Below are 21,102 nucleotides of genomic sequence, written 5' to 3' on the forward strand. Positions count from 1 at the left end.
AGCCCCGCCCGGACCATTGGAGGCGAGCGGCTACCCAGCCTCTTCTTCCAACCCTCCAGGTCTCCGCGCGGGGATCCTTCCCTTCTTCGCCATCCAGCGCCCGAGAGCGCTTCTCTTCCCCGCCGGGCTCCGGGAGCGATTCCGCCCGCCGGCCGCCAAGCGCCATCCGGGGCGCGGGGTCCGCGATCCCTGCCGATCCCTGGGGATCCTTCCCGAGCGGGGCTCCGGGCTGAAGGGGCGGGCAAGGGGGAGGAGAGAAGCGACGCCCGGATCGCGCCATCCTCGGCCGGCCGCTAGTCCTCCGGCAGAGCCGAGCCGACCGGGCGAAGGAGCGGAGCGGCGGCGCTTCTTCTTCTTCCTCCGCTCCCCGGCCGCGGGCAGGCGGAGCGCCCGGGCAGCGGTGGCCAGAGCCGCCGGGGAAGCGCGCCCGGCTCGCCCCGCTCCCGCCCGGCACCTGCCCGGGATGGCGGCGGGGCTGCGGCTGCTGCTGCTGCTGCTGCTGCTGGCGGCGGGGCCCGAGGCGGCGGGCTTCGAGGCGCTCTACGCGGCCGGGCTGGCGGCGCACGGGCGCGGGGACTTCGCGGGCGCGGCGCGCGGGCTGGAGCGGGCGCTGAGCGCGGAGCGGCGGCTGCGGGAGCGGCGGGCGGGCTGCGGGCTGCGCTGCCGCCGCCAAGAGCCGCTGGAGCCCGGCGGCCGCGACCCGCTGCCCTCCGCCGGCGCCCTCCTCCGCCGCGCCCGCTGCCTCCGCGCCTGCCTCGGCCCCGACGCCGCCGCCGCCGCCGCCGCCGCCGGCCAGGAGGTGCGCGCCGACTTCCAGCGCCGCCTGCCCTACAGCTACCTGCAGCGCGCCTACGTCCAGGTGAGCCTCCGGGGCCGTTCAATGGCCCTGTCCCTTCGGTCCTTCCCGGGGGCGTTTCTTTAGCAGGCGGCTTTGGGGCCTCGGGGCACCTTTCTTTCTTTCTTTCGTTTCTTTAGCTTGAGCGGCGTGGGGGGGGGGCGGGGGTGGACTAGAAGATCTCCAAGGTCCCTTTCAATTCTTGTTCTGTTATTCTGAGCAGGGGGCTGGACTAGAAGACCTCTAAGGTCCCTTCCAACTCTTATTCTGAGCAAGGGGCTGGACTAGAAGACCTCTAAGGTCCCTTCCAACTCTTATTCTGAGCAAGGGGCTGGACTAGAAGACCTCTAAGGTCCCTTCCAACTCTGTTATTCTGAGCAAGGGGCTGGACTAGAAGACCTCCAAGGTCCCTTCCAACTCTTATTCTGAGCAAGGGGCTGGACTAGAAGACCTCCAAGGTCCCTTTCAATTCTTATTCTGTTATTCTGAGCAAGGGGCTGGACTAGAAGACCTCTAAGGTCCCTTCCAACTCTTATTCTGAGCAAGGGGCTGGACTAGAAGACCTCTAAGGTCCCTTCCAACTCTTATTCTGAGCAAGGGGCTGGACTAGAAGACCTCTAAGGTCCCTTCCAACTCTGTTATTCTGAGCAAGGGGCTGGACTAGAAGACCTCCAAGGTCCCTTTCAATTCTTATTCTGTTATTCTGAGCAAGGGGCTGGACTAGAAGACCTCTAAGGTCCCTTCCAACTCTTATTCTGAGCAGGGGGCTGGACTAGAAGACCTCTAAGGTCCCTTCCAACTCTTATTCTGAGCAAGGGGCTGGACTAGAAGACCTCTAAGGTCCCTTCCAACTCTGTTATTCTGAGCAAGGGGCTGGACTAGAAGACCTCTAAGGTCCCTTCCAACTCTTATTCTGAGCAAGGGGCTGGACTAGAAGACCTCTAAGGTCCCTTCCAACTCTGTTATTCTGAGCAAGGGGCTGGACTAGAAGACCTCCAAGGTCCTTTTCAATTCTTATTCTGTTATTCTGAGCAAGGGGCTGGACTAGAAGACCTCTAAGGTCCCTTCCAACTCTGTTATTCTGAGCAAGGGGCTGGACTAGAAGACCTCCAAGGTCCTTTTCAATTCTTATTCTGTTATTCTGAGCAAGGGGCTGGACTAGAAGACCTCTAAGGTCCCTTCCAACTCTTATTCTGAGCAAGGGGCTGGACTAGAAGACCTCTAAGGTCCCTTCCAACTCTTATTCTGAGCAAGGGGCTGGACTAGAAGACCTCTAAGGTCCCTTCCAACTCTGTTATTCTGAGCAAGGGGCTGGACTAGAAGACCTCCAAGGTCCTTTTCAATTCTTATTCTGTTATTCTGGGCAGGGGGCTCGTCTAGAAGACCTCTAAGGTCCCTTCCAACTCTTGTATTCTATTATTCTCAGCAAGGGGTTGGACTAGTAACAACCCTGTTACTAACTTAACAATTCTGGTGATTCACTTAACAACGGTGGCAAGAAAGGCCGTAAAACGGGGGGGGGGGAAAACTCGCCGAGGACTGCCTGTATTAATTTATTAATAACTTAAGGTCGTTATTATTATTTTTTATTTAGCCCATTTAGTCACTTATTTATCCATAATATTTGTTTATTTGTTGTTTAGGATATTTGTTTGCTTGTTTGGCGGATTTATTTAGCAAGTTCGCTTGCTTACTGACGTAGCCCATGTATTCATCTGCTATTTAGCACGTTTAATCATTTAGCGCCATTCGTTTGCTTAACAAATTTTATCCCTTTAGCAAATGCATTTGGCAAACTTCCTTATTTGTTTATCTAGCACATTGGTTTGTTTGTTTATGTAACTAATTTTTATGCCAGCCTCCCTGCTGTCCCAAAGAGGCAGCAGAGGTGCGTGTGTGTGTGGGGGGGGGGGCTTGTGAAGGAAGGGTCACAGGAATGCAGTGTGGGGGGGTGAGCTCAGCCAAGGTAGCCCATCCAGGGAGAAATCCCACCCACCCCAGGTCCCTTTGGGGATGGTCTAGCGATGGGGGAGACTGGATGGGGGGAAGATGTTATTTCCCTTGTTTCCCCATTTCCCCCCCCCCCCGGGCTCCTTTCAGTTGCTATGCGAGGGTCGCCTGGCCCCAGAGCTGTCTCCCTTCATTTTGACCCCAGGTGCCCCCAGGTTTTTGTCCAGCTGCCCTCTTCCTGGTTGGTGGGGCTCTTCGCTTCACCCGATCCTCTCCCCACCATTGGTGACATTTTGAGGCTGATTTCTTTAGTTGTTTCTTAGGTTTTTATCCCTTCACTTTATAAATAAGGCAGTACACATACTTAATACGTTCTTCCTGCGTGCATTTCCCCCACAACAACAACCCTGTGAGGTGGGTTGGGCTGACAGGGCAGGACTGGCCCAAAGTGCCTCAGCCAATTTCCGTGCCTAAGGTAGGACTAGAACTCACCGACACCTGGTGATAGGTCCAAAGTCACCCAGCTGGCTTTCATGGCTAAGGTGGGACTAGAACTCACCGTCTCCTAGTTTCAAGGCTGGCACCTTAATCACTACACCGAAATGGACTCTCTATTTTCTGTGTCTATGTTCCTTTGCACCTTCTCTGGTTGTTTCCTAGGCCTCCTTCAGCCCCACTGAGAAGCAGCCCTAGACACACCTTTGCGTAGAAAGAGAAAGAGAAAAGAAAGAATAGTTAAAATAAAGGAACAAAATATGTAAAGAAGTGACTTCCCACTTTATCAGTTGTAAACACTTTAGTAACTTTTCATCTTCTCTTAATAGCAATGACAACAGCACTCCACTCCACTCCATTTCATTCTATTCTATTCTATTCTTATTCTATTCCCATAATTCTCTATTCTATTCTATTCTATTCTATTCTATTCTATTCTATTCTATTCTATTCTATTCTATTCTATTCTATTCTATTCTATTCATTTTCTATTCTATTCTATTCTATTTTATTCATTTTCTGTTCTATTCTATTCTATTCTATTCTATTCTATTCTATTCTATTCTATTCTATTCTATTCTATTCTATTCTATTCTTTGTGAGAAGCAACTGTGTGGAGCACTTGATGGCAATCTCAAGTTTCCTCTTTGTCCAGAGAGGAATTACCAAAAAATTACCATTTTGTTCACCAGCTTTTCATATTGCTGAGGTTGTTTGATTTCCACTTTTCAAGGAGGTGTCTTTCAGCCTGCCATTTCTTCCCAGGAGTCTGTAGTTCCTAATTCTGCGTCTTGTCAATCAGAAGGTCGGCAGTTTGGCGGGTCGAATCCTGAGTGCCGTGTAACAGAGTAAGCGCCTGTTACTCGTCCCAGCTTCTGCCCACCTAGCAGTTCGAAAGCACGTCAAAATGCAAGTAGAAAAATAGGGACCACTCCGGTGGGAAGGTAACAGCGTTCCGTGCGCCTTTGGCGTCTAGTCATGCCGGCCACGTGACCACGGAGACGTCCTCGGACAAGCGCTGGCTCTTTGGCTTTGAAACGGAGATGAGCACCGGCCCCTAGAGTCGGAAACGACTGGCACGCATGTGCGGGGGAACCTTTACCTTTACCTTTATCGATGTATGTGCACAATTGAGCCCAAACTATATGTTGCAGTTGTTAAGTAGGTTTTGCCCCATTTTTACATCCCTTCTTGCCCCAGTTCTTAAGCGAATCACTACAGTTGTTAAGCTAGTAGGGAGGTTGTGAAATCAATTTGTCTCCCCTTATTGGCTTTGCTTGTCAGAAAATCGCAAAAGCGGAATCACGTGACCCCGGGACCCTGCAACTGTCATAAATATGAGTCAGTTGCCAAGCCTCTGAATTCGGATCCTGAGATCACAAGGATGCTGCAGCATTCGTAAGAGTGAAAAATGGTCTTCAATCACCTTTTAATAATAATAAAGTTGGAAGGGGCCTTGGAGCTCATCTAGTCCAACTTTGGAGGTCATCTAGTCGTAACTTTGAAGGGCCACCAAATGAATGGATGTAAGTCAAGGTCTATCTGTAATCAAATTAACCAAGGTTAGCTGTAGAGAAGGGGTCTTCAAACTTGGGCACTTGAAGACTTGTGGACTTCAACGCTGGGCTGGCTGAGGAATTCTGGGAGTTGAAGTTCACAAGTCTTCAAGTGGCCAAGTTTGAAGACCCCTGCTGTAGAGAGACAGGGGATGGGAATGCAACCCCTGCAGATACACAGAAGGTGATGTAAATCTTGTCTGGTTGGGGACTGGGTGAGTGGGACCCTAACTGAGTTCCTTAGACCTCTGGTGGGTGAGTGGGGGGGGGCGCTGTTTTCCCACCTTGCAAGGTTGTCTTTTAAGCGCGACGGGGCTAATGCATGTTTTCTTAGAGTTTGCTGGAGGTGCAGAAAATATATCGCGTCTGCGATTGCAAAAACAGCTCTTTTCGTGATGTCATCCTGGGTGTCTTTCCAAGCCAACGCCAACCGTTTGGCCCCCCAGGTGGAATTTCTTCTTTTAATACCGTCGCGCGCGTGTCAGATGAAAACACTGTTTCCCATGTAGACGGTTGTTTTCCCGAAAGGCAGCGATTCCAACTTAATGAGGTCTGGAAAACCTTCCCAGCCAGCCAAATTCCTTCACGCAGCCTTTTATTTTAATAGCTGTTGCTTTTGGGGTGGGCAAATTGGTCACATTGCATTTTGATGCGGTCCTGGTTTTGATTTGATTTTGTCTTTCCTCTTTTCAGCCCTGTCTTTCTTTCTTTCTTTCTTTCTTTCTTTCTTTCTTTCTTTCTTTCTTTCTTTCTTTCTTTCTTTCTTTCTTTCTTTCTTTCCTCTTCTCTTGCCTTATTAATTCCTCAATCTCCTGTCAATATTCGTCCTAGAGCTGAGCAGGGCTTGAATGCGAAGACTGCGTCTGCTGGGCTCTTGCAGTCCTGATAGAACAGAATAGTTGTAATTCAGGGTTGAACTGTGGGGTCCCTGGTGCATCTGTGAGCTGAGCGGTTTCCCTCCAGACGTTTCATGATCCAGATAGGGAGCATCTTCAGGGCTAGAAGAGAGGGGGATTTGTGGAGAGGAGGAGGAGGAGGGCTGATGCTTTCTGAACTTGGTTGTTTCCTTGCAGACATTTTGTGATTCAACTAGTAACATGACTGCACTGATGATGTTACCTAGTTTGGTAATGAAACGTCTGCAAGAAATGAGGCATCCTTGCAAGAAAACCACCAAGCTCAGAGAGCACCAAGGATCACATAGTTCCCTTGCTCCTCCTCCTCCTCCTCCTCCTCCTCCTCCTCCTCCTCCTTCATGCAAACACCTCTCCCTTGTAGCACTGATGATGTTGCCTAGTTGGGTTATGAAACGTTTGCAAGAAAACCACCCAGCTCAGAGAGCACCAAGGACCCCACAGTCCTTCCTTCCTTCCTTCCTTCCTTCCTTCCTTCCTTCCTTCCTTCCTTCCTTCCTTCCTTCCTTCCTTCCTTCCTTCATTCATTTATTTATTTATTTATTTATTTTTTCTTTCTTTCTTTCTCTCCTCCTCTTCCTCCTCCTCTCCTCAAGCCCCCCTCCCTTCTAGCACTGATGATTTTACCTAGTTGGGTCATGAAAAGTCTGCAAGAAAATGGTCAAGCTCAGAGAACACCAAGGACCCCACAATTCTTCTGCACCTCTTCCTCCTCCTCCTCCTCCTCCTCCTCCTCCCCCCTTCTAACACTGATGATGTTCCCTAGCTGGGTCACGAAAAGTCTGCATGAAAACCACCCAGCTCAGAGAGCACCAAGGACCCCACAGTTTTGCCGTCCTCACCCAACCGAAGTGCAGAGTCCGTTTAGGTGCTTCTAGTCACTTCCTGGAAGACAGGAAGTGGCTTTGCGTTCACTTCCTGTGGCCCAGTGGGCATTGCCCCTTCTGCCCACTCCAATGAGTGGGAGAATGCATCAAAGTACGGGGACACAGCAAAAATAGGGTGCCTTTGCAAATTAAAGGTCTGGGCAGAACAGTGCAAGGACATGGGTTCTGATCGGGACCAGAATTTGCTCCCGGCACCCTGTGCTCCAGGTGTGAAACTGGGTGGATCCCTCGGTATGTTCCAGAAAAGCAAAAGAGACTTCCTCTGGCACGTCAGATTCCCCCCCCCCAAGGTCTGATTAGGCAACAGGGATGGGGGACAACCCCCCCCTTCCCGCCAGGCGTTCGGTAGGCATTCGGCCAAGGACAGACAACAACTCTGGATTTGTCGTGGGAAAGTTGAAAGTTCTCTCCACAGCTGTCCTATTGGAGTTTCCTTGACTCAGTTCCTCCAGGCCTGGCCAGGAAGTTCCTCTTGATCCAAGCACTTCCCGACATTTTATAGAGAAAATGTTGAGACTTTGGGAAAAGTGCGAAGAAGAGCAACTGAGATGATTAAAGGCCTGGAGACAAGAATGGTTGCAGGATTGGTGTAGGGCTAGTCTGGAGAAAAGAAGGACCAGGGCTGACATGATGGCAGTCTTCCAGTATCTGAGGGGCGGCCACAAAGAAGAGGGGGGGGGGTTTCCAGCTGTTCTATTCCTTATTCTATTCTATTCTATTCTATTCTATTCTATTCTATTCTGTTCTGTTCTGTTCTGTTCTGTTCTGTTCTGTTCTATTCTATTCTATTTTTATTCTATTCTATTCTATTCTATTCATTTTCTATCCTATTCTATTCAATTTTTATTCATATTCTATTCTATTCTATTCTATTCTATTCTATTCTATTCTATTCTATTCTATTCTATTCTATTCTATTCTATTCTATTCTATTCTATTCTATTCCCATAATTCTCTATTCTATTCTATTCTATTCTGTTCTGTTCTGTTCTGTTCTGTTCTGTTCTGTTCTATTCTATTCTATTCTATTCTATTCTATTTTTATTCTATTCTATTCTATTCTATTCATTTTCTATCCTATTCTATTCAATTTTTATTCATATTCTATTCTATTCTATTCTATTCTATTCTATTCTATTCTATTCTATTCTATTCTATTCTATTCTATTCTATTCTATTCCCATAATTCTCTATTCTATTCTATTCTATTCTATTCTATTCTATTCTATTCTATTCTATTCTATTCTATTCTATTCTATTCTATTCTATTCTATTCTATTCTATTCTATTCTATTCTATTCTATTCTATTCATTTTCTATTCATTTTCTATCCTATTCTATTCTATTTTTATTCATATTCTATTCTATTCTATTCTATTCTATTCTATTCTATTCTATTCTATTCTATTCTATTCTATTCCCATAATTCTCTATTCTATTCTATTCTATTCTATTCTATTCTATTCTATTCTATTCTATTCTATTCTATTCTATTCTATTCTATTCTATTCTATTCTATTCTATTCTATTCTATTCTATTCTATTCCCATAATTCTCTATTCTATTCTATTCTATTCTATTCTATTCTATTCTATTCTATTCTATTCTATTCTATTCTATTCTATTCTATTCTATTCTATTCTATTCTATTCTATTCTAATCTAATCTAATCTAATCTAATCTATTCATTTTCTGTTCTATTCTGTTCTATTCTTGCAACAGCAGCAAAATTCAGTGAAATTTGCAAGTGGTCTACTAGATGGGACATTCATAACTGCAAAGTCTCCTTGCATTTCGTGAAAATTCAGCACTGGGCTTCCTTGAGGCTTTTTAAAATTACAGGTTAACATGAGTCCCCCCCCCCTTGGGTTCCTGACCTGTTCTTCCCCATTGAAGGCTGTGCTTTGACAGCTACGGAAAACAAGCAATTGTCTGTCTCTTACAGAATTTTTGTAATTCACTGGCAATTGTTCTTCAGTAATTATACTCAGGCTGTAGAAGAATGAAAGGGAGAGAATTTCTGGCTGTTCCCCAGCTTAGCCCAGGAGTTCTCAGCCTGGGATAATAAATAGCAGCGTGTTCTGGAAAGTTAAAATTAAATACGGGACAGAAATAAAACCAGGAGAATGTCACACCCTCGCTGGAGGCATCTGCTCAATTGCTATGTCAAAAATTCGGGGACCGAGCGTCCAAGTTTCTTCTTTCCAGCCCCAAATTGCCTCTAAAGTGAAATAAAGGGTCCTTTGCAAATAACCATATGTGAACTTTGCTTTCCAAATGCCCAGACATCTGGATTCCTAAAAGGCTGGGCTGGTCCAAGGGATTTTGGAAAATTCCTGCTCCCGTCTCTGCTTCTTTCCCTTCCATGGGAAAGTAAATGGGAGCCACTGCAAATTAGCCATAATGGCGCGCGCACACACACACACACACACCAATTACGGTGCCTGGGGCAGCTGTCTGGAGTGAATGGAACCCGGAGCCTTTGCGAGTGTTTCATTTATTAAACCCAGCATTCTTTCTTTCTCTTTCTCTCTCTTTTTTGGCAGTCCTGCTGAGAGATGGGTGTTGAGTGGACAGAGAAGTAAGTCTCTGCCTCCTTTTTAGGACCTGAGTCTGTTTTTCATCTCCCTGCCAAGTTAATAAGAGGGGGTGGTGGGTGGGATGGATGGATGGATGGATGGACAGATAGACAGAAGGGATGGATACGATGGAGAGAAAGAGTGGATGGATGGATGGATGGATGGATAGATAGATGGATGGATGTAGAGTCAGATAAATTGACCTATTGAGATGATAGATAGATAGATAGATGAAAGAAAGAGAAAGAAAGAAAGAAAGAGAGAGAGAGAGAGAGAGAGAGAGAAAGAAAGAAAGAAAAAGAAAGATGGACAGACAGAAAAAGAAAGATGGACAGACAGAAACAATGGATAGATATGATTGAGAGAGTGGATAGATGGATGGATGGATGGATGGATGGATAGATAGATGGGCAGCATAGAAATTAGGTAGATAGATGCTTGAAAGAAAGAAAAAGAAAGAAGGAAAAGAAGAAAGAAAGAAAGAAAGAAAGAAAGAAAGAAAGAAAGAAAGAAAGAAAGAAAAAGAAAGAAAGACGGACAGAAACAATGGATAGATATGATGGAGAGGATGGATGGATAGATGGGCAGCATATAAATTAGATAGATAGATGGTAGAAAGGAAGAGAGAGAGAGAAGGAAGGAAGGAAGGAAGGAAGGAAGGATGGAAGGAAGGAAGGAAGGAAGGAAGGAAGGAAGGAAGGAAGGACAGGCAGAAATAATGGATGGATATGATGGAGAGAGAGAGAGGGAGAGTCCGTGTGGAAGCGAAGCTCCGGCCTGAGGCCAAATGAAAGAGGCAAGAAGGGAAAGAGGCCTGCATCTGCCAATACATCTGCCAATCCTCACTTTACGATCCTTCACTTAGTGACGGCTCGAAGTCACAATGGCACTGGAAAAAAGTGACTTATGATCGTTTTCCACACTTAGGACCACCGTAGCTTCCCTGAGGTCATGTGATCAAAATTCGGACGCTGGGCAACTGGCTCGTATTTACGACGGTCGCTGTGTCCCCGGGGGGGGAGGTCATGTGATCCCCTTTTTGCGACCCTCTGATGAGCAAAGTCAATGGGAGGGAGCCAGATTCACTTAACGACCGTGTAACTCACTTAACACCTGCAGCAATTCATTTAACAACTGTGGCAAGAAAGGTCGTAATATGGGTCAAAGCTCACTTAACGACCATCTCACTTATCAACTCAAATTTTGGGCTCAGTTGTGGTTGTTAAGACAAGGATTGCCTCCATATTGTGGTAATGTGTTGATTGGCAAACTAGTGTCTATTGTTAGGTGTAATACAGGTAGTCCTTGAGTTACGACTATGACGGTCATAAAATGGGTCGGTCATGTGACAGGGCCTGATCCTTACAACATTTTTTGTGGTGGTTGTTAAGGGCACTTCATTAAAGCGGTTGTAAAACAAACCGCTTGCGGTCGTGGTTGTTAATTAAAACCAACTTGTTTTATGACCGCCACTTTCGTTTTATGCCCTTAAAAATCCAAAGTAAGTTCTGGGTTTTTTGGCAAAATCGTATTAAAACGAGGTCATGTGACTCTGCAAATAGCCACCAAGGCAGCCATGTTGGTCGAAGCACGGTCACGTGATCACCAGGGGGAGGAGCAACCATCAGAGCTTGGGATCCAGGTCCTAAGCTTGAACGGTCACTGAATTATTATTATTATTATTAATTTTATTTGTATACCGCCCTTCTCCCGAAGGACTCAGGGCGGTGAACAGGGCAGTACTTGTTAAAAGACAAAATACAAAATACAAAAATACAAAAATTAAAAGAGAATTAAACAGAATGCCCACAATTCTTACAATTAGTTAAAACACATTAAAATAGGTTAAAACACATTAATAAAACCCAACCCCATCCCATCAGGCCAGGCCAGCTTGTTCGAATGATGTGTCATAAGTCGAGGACCACCTGTACATCACCTTGTTTTCTCTTTTCCGTTTTAGTTTGGAGTCGTTTCTGATTTTTCTTCTGTTTTTGGTGGAGTTTCCATTATTATTATTATTTTCCTTTTAAGTTTAAAGATGGTTTTGCTAACGGCCTCCGTAAAAAGGCAAAACGGCAACAAGCCTCTTTTGCACAGTAGGAAAAAAAGACTCAAGAAATCTGATAATTATACATTGCCTTGGATACTCGGCTGTTGTTGACATTCTTTCCTCCCGACTTTTGGGTTTTGCTTTAATTTTTTTTTGGTTTTGTTTAAACAAGGCATGGTTATCAGACGTTGCTGGCTTCTATATGTTCGAGATTCAGGCGCCTTCCCAGAGGAGAGCCTGGGTGATAAGATTTATATATTTTTCTTTTTGGATAGGAGATGAAAAGGCCAAGGAAAGTTTCAGCTCCTTCATTCTGCTTTGTGTCAATAAAAGGGCAAAACTCCCGTTTCAAGTGGCTTGGCCTCGGTTCAGACGAAAGCTAGCTTCCCAGTTGCCAAACAGAAGTTAAAAAGGCTTCACCGACCTTGGAAGCACCTCGGCCCTGAGTTTCGTTCTAAGTCAGGAGTGCCCGACCTTGGCCACTTTAAGACCCGCGGCCTTCAGCTCCCAGAATTCCCCAGCCAGCTTCATTAAATTACATTTATATGCTGCTCATCCATCCATCTATCCATCTATCTCTATCTATCCATCCATCCATCATTTCTCTCCCCATCGTATCCATTCATCGTTTCCGTCTGTCTGTCTGTCTGTCTGTCTGTCTGTCTGTCTGTCTGTCTGTCTCTCTCTCTCTCTCTCTCTCTCTCTCTATCTATCTATCTATCTATCTATCTAATCTATCTATTTATCCATCCATCCATCCATCCATCCATTTCTCTCCCCATCGTATCCATCCATTGTTTCCGTCTGTCTGTCTATCTGTCTTATCTATTTTTCGTCTGTCTGTCTGTCTATCTATCTATTTCTGTCTATTTATCCATCATTCATCTATCGTCTGTCATCTATCTCTGTCTATTTATCTTTCATCTATCATCTCTCTATCTATCTATCCATCTATCTATCATGTATATATTTGTATCTATCCCCTGTCATCTTTATCCATCCATCCATCCATCCCACATTTACTCCAATGTGAATCTTTCCTACAATTATATTGTTAATCTCTTTGCCTCCTGTTTGATTTTGTTTGCTGGTCACCGGACAATCTTTGTGTCAAAAGGCCTGGCGTAAAAACCAGGAAAGTGCTGATCCTGCCCACTTCCGGCCAGGGAGAGGCTGGGAATAAGAGATCTGCAGACTGGATTTCTTTGCAATTGGCAAACGAACGCTGGGTCTCCAGGGACAATCTTTTCCTACAAGCTTTGATTCCTCTGCAAAACATAACCTTGGAAAAATGACTTGTCCCAGAGAGTGAATTGATATGTGGACTTGTTTTCAAAACTCTGGACCCCTGCTATTTTAATCAAGGCACTTTGTTTTCCACGGCTGTTTCCAAAACTCTTCTGTCTTGGGTGAGTTTCAAAAACGCTGTGCAAAGGTCTTTGAAGGCTTCTGGCTTTTGAAAAAGCTGACACAAAAACTGCATCCCAGAGATGATTTCAGCTGGCTCCTGGTTCATAAGTGCAGAGGTTTATTCCCAGGCTACTCCAGAGGTGCTTAAGTTACATCAGTGTTTCTAAAGCTTGGCCACTTGAAGGCATGTGGACTCCAATTCCCAGAATTCCTTTTGACGTGTATCCCCATTGTGGTCTGCTTAGTCTCTTGTAATCCCTTCCTCTGCAATCTCTCCGCTCTGGGGGGGGGGGCGGGGTTAGGGAGAAACAGGCTTGGTTGGCTGGGGAATTCTGGGAGTTGAAGCCTGTCTCCCTTCCTTCCTTCCTTCCTTCCTTCCTTCCTTCCTTCCTTCCTTCCTTCCTTCCTTCCTTCCTTCCTTCCTTCCTTCCTTCCTTCTTACCTCCCTCACTCCCTTTCTTTCTTCTTCCTTCTTCCTTCTTTCCCTCCCTCTCCTTCCTTTTTCTTTCCTTCTTTCCTTCTTTCCTTCCCTCCCTCCCTCCCTCCTTCTTGTATCTTTTCTTCCTTTCCCTTCATTTTTATTCCCATCTCTCTCCCTCCTTCTCCTTCCTTCCTTCCTTCCTTCCTTCCTTCCTTCCTCCCTTCCTCCCTTCCCTCCCTCCCTCCTTGTATCTTTTCTTCCTTTCCCTTCATTTTTATTCCCATCTCTCTCCCTCCTTCTCCTTCCTTCCTTCCTTCCTTCCTTCCTTCCTTCCTTCCTTCCTACCTACCTTCCTTCCTCCCTCCCTTCCTTTCCTCCCTCCCTCCTTGTATCTTTTCTTCCTTTCCCTTCATTTTCATTCCCATCTCCCTCCCTCCTTCCTTCTCCTTCCTTCCTTTTTTCTTTCTTTCTTTTTTTCTTTCTTTTTCTTTCTTCCTTTCTTCCTTCCTCTCTTCAGGCAGGACCGTAACAGAACTTGACTGCTGCTGTCAGGAACAGATCGCTGGGGGTGCATAATGCAAGGGCAGCGGGGGCGGGGGCGGGCTTTTGCAAGGGATGTGCAAAGCCTGAAATAAAAATAAAACAAAGCATTAGCCACGACTGTTTCCGACTTAGAAAGAGAATCCAGATTCTGGCAGACACTGAAGGGGGGGGAGGAAGTGGCCTTGGCAGAGGAAGCGTGTGGGGAAGTGCTGAACGGTTGCGGTTTGGGCTTTCTAGAGACACGGGGAGCCGGCCAAGCCAGTGTGTCCCCTGCATCTTAGAGCAGGGTTTTTCAGCTTGGACAACTTGGAGATGGATGGACTTCCCATCTCCCAGAATTCCCCTGCGTGCATTAAAATCAAAGATCTAGGTTTCTCCCGTCCCCAGAAAGTTGCAGCTCAATTTTTTGGGACTTTTCCTGACTTACAACTGAGAAGGAGAGCCAGCCTGGTGGGATTCAACCAACCCCATAGGCAGGGAATAAGCATCCCTCTGCAAAGGAACTCGGCATGGATTAAGGGGTTACTCTGGAATCCAGCCCACCTAGGAGAAGATAACTAGGGACCTTCTTTCTACCTGGTTCTGTTCACCTACTCCAAACCCCATCACTGGCTCATCTCCTCGGTTGGCTGAGTGTACTGACGCTTCTGTGCTCTCTGAAATGGGTGGTTTGCCTGCAGATGTTTCACGACCCAATTGAGTATTGTCATCAGTGTGATGGAGGGTGGGGTTCCCTGGCAGGCAAAACTGCTGTTAAGCTGTTTGTGAACACAGCAGCTCAGAAAGAGACAAGTCCTTTAAAAAGGTATAATAGGGTTTGAAATGGTACAGGGTTTCCTGCCTGAGCAGGGGGTTGGACTAGATGACCTCCAAGGTCCCTTCCAACTCTGCTATTCTGTTCTGTTCTGTTCTGTTCTGTTCCGTGTGTTGTGTGTGACCATCTTTTGGCATCTGAGGGTGTTGCCCTTGCCACTCTGAGTAGGGAGCAGCAGCCCAGCTGGATGCAAGCAATCACCTCTGGATTTTGATTGTGCAAAATTTCCCACACCGTGTTGTTGTTGGATTTGTGAGGAAAAATCCTGTCTGGATTTGCATCAACACAAGACAGGACTTCCACTGAAAAACTCCTGCCAGAAAACCCTGGCCATGCTTTCCTTCCCTTTTCCCCTAACCTCCCCCCCTGCCCCCCCTGCAAGGTTTGCTAAAACCTTCCTCCAGGCCCCTTTGTCCTCCAGATGTGTTGGCTTGGCTGTTTCCCCCAATTCCAGCCAGTTGTAGCTGTGAGTCGGGATGCCAAAACCTGTCCAACTAGTTAAATGGGTGTGGGCGTATCTGTGTAATGGTATGTGCGGATGGCCTTGGGAGGTGGGGAGGAAGAGGTGCTGCCTAGAAAACAGTCAGATACGGGACAGCTTAGCCCTCAGCTGCACAACGGGCAGAGAAAAGAGGATCAGAAGGGACCTTCCTTAGTTTCTTGGGCTGTAGGAGACAGCGGGAGATTCGTACTTTCAACCCTACAAGATTCTATTAATGTAGCTTTAGGGAACAAGGGACGCGGTGGCTCAGTGGGTTAGGATGCTGAGCTTGTCAATCAGAAGGTCGGCAGTTTGGCGGGTCGAATCCCGAGTGCCGCATAACAGAGTGAGCGCCTGTTACTCGTCCCAGCTTCTGCCAACCTAGCAGTTCGAAAGCAAGTAGAAAAATAGGGACCACTCCGGTGGGAAGGTAACAGCGTTCCGTGCGCCTTTGGCATCTAGTCGTGCCGGCCACATGACCACGGAGACATCCTCGGACAAGCGCTGGCTCTTCGGCTTTGAAACGCAGATGAGCAACGGCCCCTAGATTTGGAAATGACTAGCACGCATGTGCGGGGGAACCTTTACCTTTAGGGAACAGTCAGATAAGGGACAGCTTAGCCCAAGCTTGGCAACTTTAAGACTTCAACTCCCAGAATTCCTCAGCCAGCAAAGCCCACGGCCGCAACGGTCATAAGTGGAAAAAACAGCCCTAAGTATTTTTTTCCAGTGGCGTCGTAACTTTGAACAGTCACTAAATGAACGGTTGCAAGTCAAGCCGTCAAGGTTGTGACTAACGAACCCAACCGAGTATAAGCACCGACGAGACGATCCAATCCCTTTATGCAAAATTTTATGGAGTACACCCATTTTGGCACGACTGAAAGCAAAACCAGCTCTGGTTATCTCCCGCGAGAACCACTATAATTAAAAGATACGATTCTCTCTTCCCCAGTTAGTGCGTGTCCAACCAAGCGTTAAAAGTTTGTTATGAGAAAGTGTCTCTGTGGGTTGGTAAACATCTGCCGAAACGTCCTTGGTCCCCACAGTTGGATTTCTTGTTGTCTGGAGTCTGCATTGCACTTTTTCCTTCTTTTTTTTTTGCAAGCTAAGAAGCAGTAAGGGTGGCAACATTGTGTGTGCACTTGAGACTTGACACAAAGGCTGCCAGTGCAAACGGGCCTGGACATGGTGTTCCAGCCTAGGCTACTGCTGTGGAGTGGCTGGGGGTCCTCCATCCAAGATCTAACCAGGTTTGGCTTTGCTTAGCTTCCAAGGTGCTCAGAAGAGAGTCTTATAAAGGTTTGAAGATCCTCCTTGGAGTTCAGAGGACACCCCCCAAATGGATTCCTTTTCAGATTGAGTTCACTTCAACATGGATGAGTGGTCAATGCCATACATGTGGGCGACTTTAATATGGGTGGACTTCACTTCCCAGAATTCCCCAGCCAGCCACAAGCATTGCCAATAGGACCAGCCATGGCTGACAGTGAATTCTGGCAGTTGAAGTCCATGCATTTTAAAGCAGGCTGGCTGGGGAATTCTGGGAGTTGACGTCCACCCCTCTTAAAGCATGGCTGGCTGGGGAATTCTGGGAGTGGAAGTCCACCCCTCTTAAAGCAGGCTGGATGGGGAATTCTGGGAGTGGAAGTCCACCCATCTCAAAGCCAGCTGGATGGGGAATTCTGGGAGTTGAAGTCCACTCCTCTTAAAGCAGGCTGGATGGGGAATTCTGGGAGTGGAAGTCCACCCATCTCAAAGCCAGCTGGTTGGGGAATTCTGGGAGTTGAAGTCCACCCCTCTTAAAGCAGGCTGGATGGGGAATTCTGGGAGTGGAAGTCCACCCATCTCAAAGCCAGCTGGTTGGGGAATTCTGGGAGTTGAAGTCCACCCCTCTTAAAGCAGGCTGGATGGAGAATTCCTGGGAGTGGAAGTCCACCCCTCTTAAAGCAGGCTGGATGGGGAATTCTGGGAGTCCACGCATTTTAAAGTATGCTGGCTGGGGAATTCTGGGAGGGGAAGTCCACCCATCTCAAAGTTGCCCAGGTTGAGAAGCACCGTCATAGAAGCCTCCGAACGTAGTTGTGGAGTTTGTGTTCCCCTGGCTGTGTTTGTTATCCGACTGAACCAGCTCCTCTCCAATTGCTCCCCGCCACCGAGTCCTCCCCAGCAAATGTTTTGCATTCCTTCCACTTTAGAGCAGGGAGGGATTCCTTGCTGCTGGGTCTTCGTTGGTCACTCACCCGGGAAAGATGGCTTGAGATCAGCAGAGGTTTCCCCCCCCAAAAAAAAAGGTCTGCCTGCCCACCCTGATGGGGTCCACACAGAGGCATTAGGAGGAATCTGAGGTTAACAGAGAAATTTGGCCGCTGGAGGAATCCCAGTTCCGTTTTGACTAAACATTTCAAAAATACGATCAGCTGAAAAGGGAAAGTTGGTTTTTTCTTAACTCGGGGTGGACCAAAGAAGGAAAGGGTTGCTTGGGGGAGTGGGGGGGGGCTGTGAAAAGCCAGGGGATTGCTGGCAACAACAATGAACTATTCATATCCTGCTGCAATCTCGGTGTTAAAATGTGGGATCCTTGATGGTTTTTCTGAGCTGGGTGGTTTTCTTGCTGACTTTTCATTATCAAAGTAGGGAACATCATCAGTGTGAGAAGTGAGTGGGATTTGAGGAGAGGAGGAGGAGGACTGTGGGGTCCTTGGTTCTCTCTGAGCTGGGTGATCTTCTTGCAGACGTTTCATGACCCAACTAGGCAACATCATCAGTGCTAGAAGGGAGGAGGAGGAGGAGGAGGAAGAAGAAGAAGAAGAAGAAGAAGAAGAAGAAGAAGAAGAAGAAGAAGAAGAAGAAGAAGAAGAAGAAGAAGAAGAAGAAGAAGAAGAGGAAGATGATGATGATGATGATGATGATGAGGAGGAGGAGGAGGAGGAGGAGGAGGAGGAGGAGGAGGACTGTGGGGCCCTTGGTGCTCTCTGATCTGGGTGATCTTGCAGACATTTCATGACCCAAATTGGTAACTTCATCAGTGATAGAAGGGAGGAGGAGGAGGAGGAGGAGGAGGAGGAGGAGGAAGAAGAAGAAGAAGAAGAAGAAGAAGAAGAAGAAGAAGAAGAAGAAGAAGAAGAAGAAGAAGAAGAAGAGGAGGAGGAGGAGGAGGAGGAGGAGGAGGAGGAGGAGGAGGAGGAGGAGGAAGAAGAAGAGGAGGAGGAGGAGGAGGAGGTGGAGGAGGAGGAGGAGGAGAACTGAGGGGTCCTTGACGCTCTCTGATCTTGGTGGTTTTCTTGTGGACATTTCATGACCCAACTAGGGAACATCATCAGTGCTAGAAGGGAGGAGGAGGAGGAGGAGAAGGAAGAAGAAGAAGAAGAAGAAGAAGAAGAAGAAGAAGAAGAAGAAGAAGAAGAAGAAGAAGAAGAAGAAGAAGAAGAAGAAGAAGAAGAGGAAGATGAGGAGGAGGAGGAGGAGGAGGAGGAGGACTGTGGGGCCCTTGGTGCTCTCTGATCTGGGTGATCTTGCAGACATTTCATGACCCAAATTGGTAACTTCATCAGTGATAGAAGGGAGGAGGAGGAGGAGGAGGAGGAAGAAGAAGAAGAAGAGGAGGAGGAGGAGGAGAAGGAGGAGGAGGAGGAGGAGGAGGAGGAGGAGGAGGAGGAGGAGGAGAACTGAGGGGTCCTTGACGCTCTCTGATCTTGGTGGTTTTCTTGTGGACATTTCATGACCCAACTAGGGAACATCATCAGTGCTAGAAGGGAGAGGAGGAGGAGGAAGAAGAAAAAGAAGAAGAGGGAGGAGGAGGAGGAGGAGGAGGAGGAGGAGGAGGAGGAGGAGGAGGAGGAGGACTGTGGGGTTCTTGGTGCTCTCTGAGCTTGGTTGTTTTCTTGCAGACATTTTATGACCCAACTAGCTAATGTCATGAGTGCTCGTGGTGCTAAAAATGTCTCCTGCTGGAGGTTTGTCTCTGCGGCTGACCTCAAAACGACGCTGTGCGTGTGTTTCACAACCTGCATTGTGTCCTTCAAGAATGGAACAGGGCAGGTGACGTCATTGAGTTCAGGGCCCCCTTTTAGAAAATGTAAAGCACGACAGTGAAAAAAAACTCATTCCTTCAGCACACTGTTTTCACTCCCCGAGTGTTAATGCAATCCAGATGCACCTTTAAAAAAGGGGGTGGGTGGGGGAGGGGAGGCAGAACTGAGACCCAGTTGTCAAAGTTGTCAAAATTGCTGAGCTCTTGTTTTTTGCCTTCCGTCCTGGCCGCTTGCACGATTGATGGAGCATCTTAACAAACTGCATGGCTGTCAGGTCTGGTGGTAGCAGAGCCTCAGACGGAAGGTCCACACCGAGAGTGGTGAGGACAGTTGTGAAGATTATGGGAAGCTTATTACAGAATCATTATTCAGGAGACTGTTCACAAGTGCCTTATATGTGCTCAGAGCTCGGAGCATCATTAGACACACACACACACACACACACACACACACCACTTCACGGTCTGTTTCTGTGGCTCCCCTCTGGGAGGAGGGTTTGAAGCGTGGCTCGCAGGACTACTAGTGCACGTGATGTTCAGGGGGATGGAAGGCCCGCTTGGCCACCACTGTGTCTCCGTTGAGTAAACCAAGCTGGGACGATTTCCTTGGGAAAAGCCAAGAGAATATGAGTTGGGAATGACTCTGTCATCCCGCGGCAGATGTTGGGAAATCCCGAGTGAAGGTTAAACTGACGTTTTTGTTGAGTTGCGTCCTAGGCTTGGGTCTCATCCAGTTCGCAGCCTGCTGTTCATCTCTTTCGTGCCGCTTGGACAAAGTCATGAGATCATAGATTGCTAGGGCCGGAAGGGACCTTGGAGGTCTTCTAGTCCAACCTTGCTCAAGCAGGAGATCCTGTACCTTTTCAGACAAATGGTTTCCCGATCTCTTCTTGAAAACTTCCGGTCATGGAGAACCTACAACTTCTGGAGGCAACTTCTGTTCCACAGGTTAATTGTCCTCACTGTCAGGAAATTCCTCCTTAGTTCCAGGTTGCTTCTCTCCTTGATTAGTTTCCATCCATGGCTTCTTGTCCTGCCTTCAGGCGCTTTGGAGAATAGCTTGACTGCCTCTTCTTTGGGGCAGCCCCTGAGATATTGGAAGGCTGCTATCATCTACCCCCTCATCCTTCTCTTCATTAAACTAGACATACCCAATTCCAGCAGCCGTTCCTTATATGTTTTAGTCTCCAGTCTCCTAATCATCTTTGCTGCTATTCTCTGCACTCTTTCCAGAGTCTCAGCATCTTTTTTACATCGTGGTGACCAAAACTGGACGCCGTATTCCAAGTGTGGCCTTACCAAGGCCTTGTAAAGTGGTAGTAACACTTCACGTGATCTTGATTCTATCCCTCTGTTAATGCAGCCTAGAACTGGGTTGGCTTTTGTGGCAGCTGCAGCACACGGCTGGCTCCTATTGAAGGGATCATCCACTGGGACTCCGAGATCCCTCTCACAGTCGCTACTATTCTATATCTGGGCATTTAGTTTTTCTTGCTTAAGTATAAAACTTTACTTTTCTCACCACTAAACTGTATTTTGTTGGATAGGGCCCAGTACTCAAATCTCTCCTGCTCCCTCTGTATTAAATCAAATCAGCTCTTGGTGACTCACACCTCATAAAGCTGTAAGAAACAGCCTGAAAAAACTTCTTCTTTTTTTTTTCTTGCTGAGAGTGGGGATGATTAGTTAATCCCCATTAAATCCAGTTCCAAGATTTGGGATAAAACGAATCAGGAGGAACCTGATAGCGACGGTCTTCAATTTTATCCCAAGATTCGTGATGCTGATATTTTTTGCCGCCGTAAACCGACATTGCTCCCCTTCTGCAGTGGAAGACAAGGACAAATGTCTCGATAATCCCAGGTTGATTGCAAATTGTAGTTCATGTAGCGGCAAATATGGCATTCATCCCAGATCTCCCCCACCCCCCAAGCTTGGAACTTACGTGAGTTGAGCCTCTCTTTTTTTGCAAACATTTCCTTTTCTTGCTGCATGAATCCTGGCCAAGCTCCCACAGTCGATTAATAAGCAAGCCCCATTGACTCAAGATCATTGATCGGCTTGAGAATTTGGAAGTGGAAACGGCTCTTCCTCCCGTCCCCCTCCCCTCAACCCTTCCCCATCATTCCTC

At 47.2% G+C, this 21,102-nt stretch overlaps 1 protein-coding gene across 1 annotated transcript in view; it reads left to right on the forward strand.

Moving 5' to 3' along the window:
* Positions 1-463: 463 nt before the first annotated feature.
* Positions 464-21,102, forward strand: part of P3H2 (prolyl 3-hydroxylase 2) — a gene marked incomplete at its 5' end in the record, with an annotated part of 66,548 nt that continues 45,909 nt past the window's right edge. Inside the window, one exon of the mRNA XM_081329451.1 lies at positions 464-859. Coding sequence (XP_081185577.1) covers positions 464-859 — 396 coding nt within the window. The remainder of the gene's footprint in view (positions 860-21,102) is intronic.

Source organism: Vipera berus, assembly GCF_964194415.1.
Source record: "Vipera berus genome assembly, chromosome: 5".
In the NCBI taxonomy this organism is placed as follows: Eukaryota; Metazoa; Chordata; class Lepidosauria; order Squamata; family Viperidae; genus Vipera; species Vipera berus.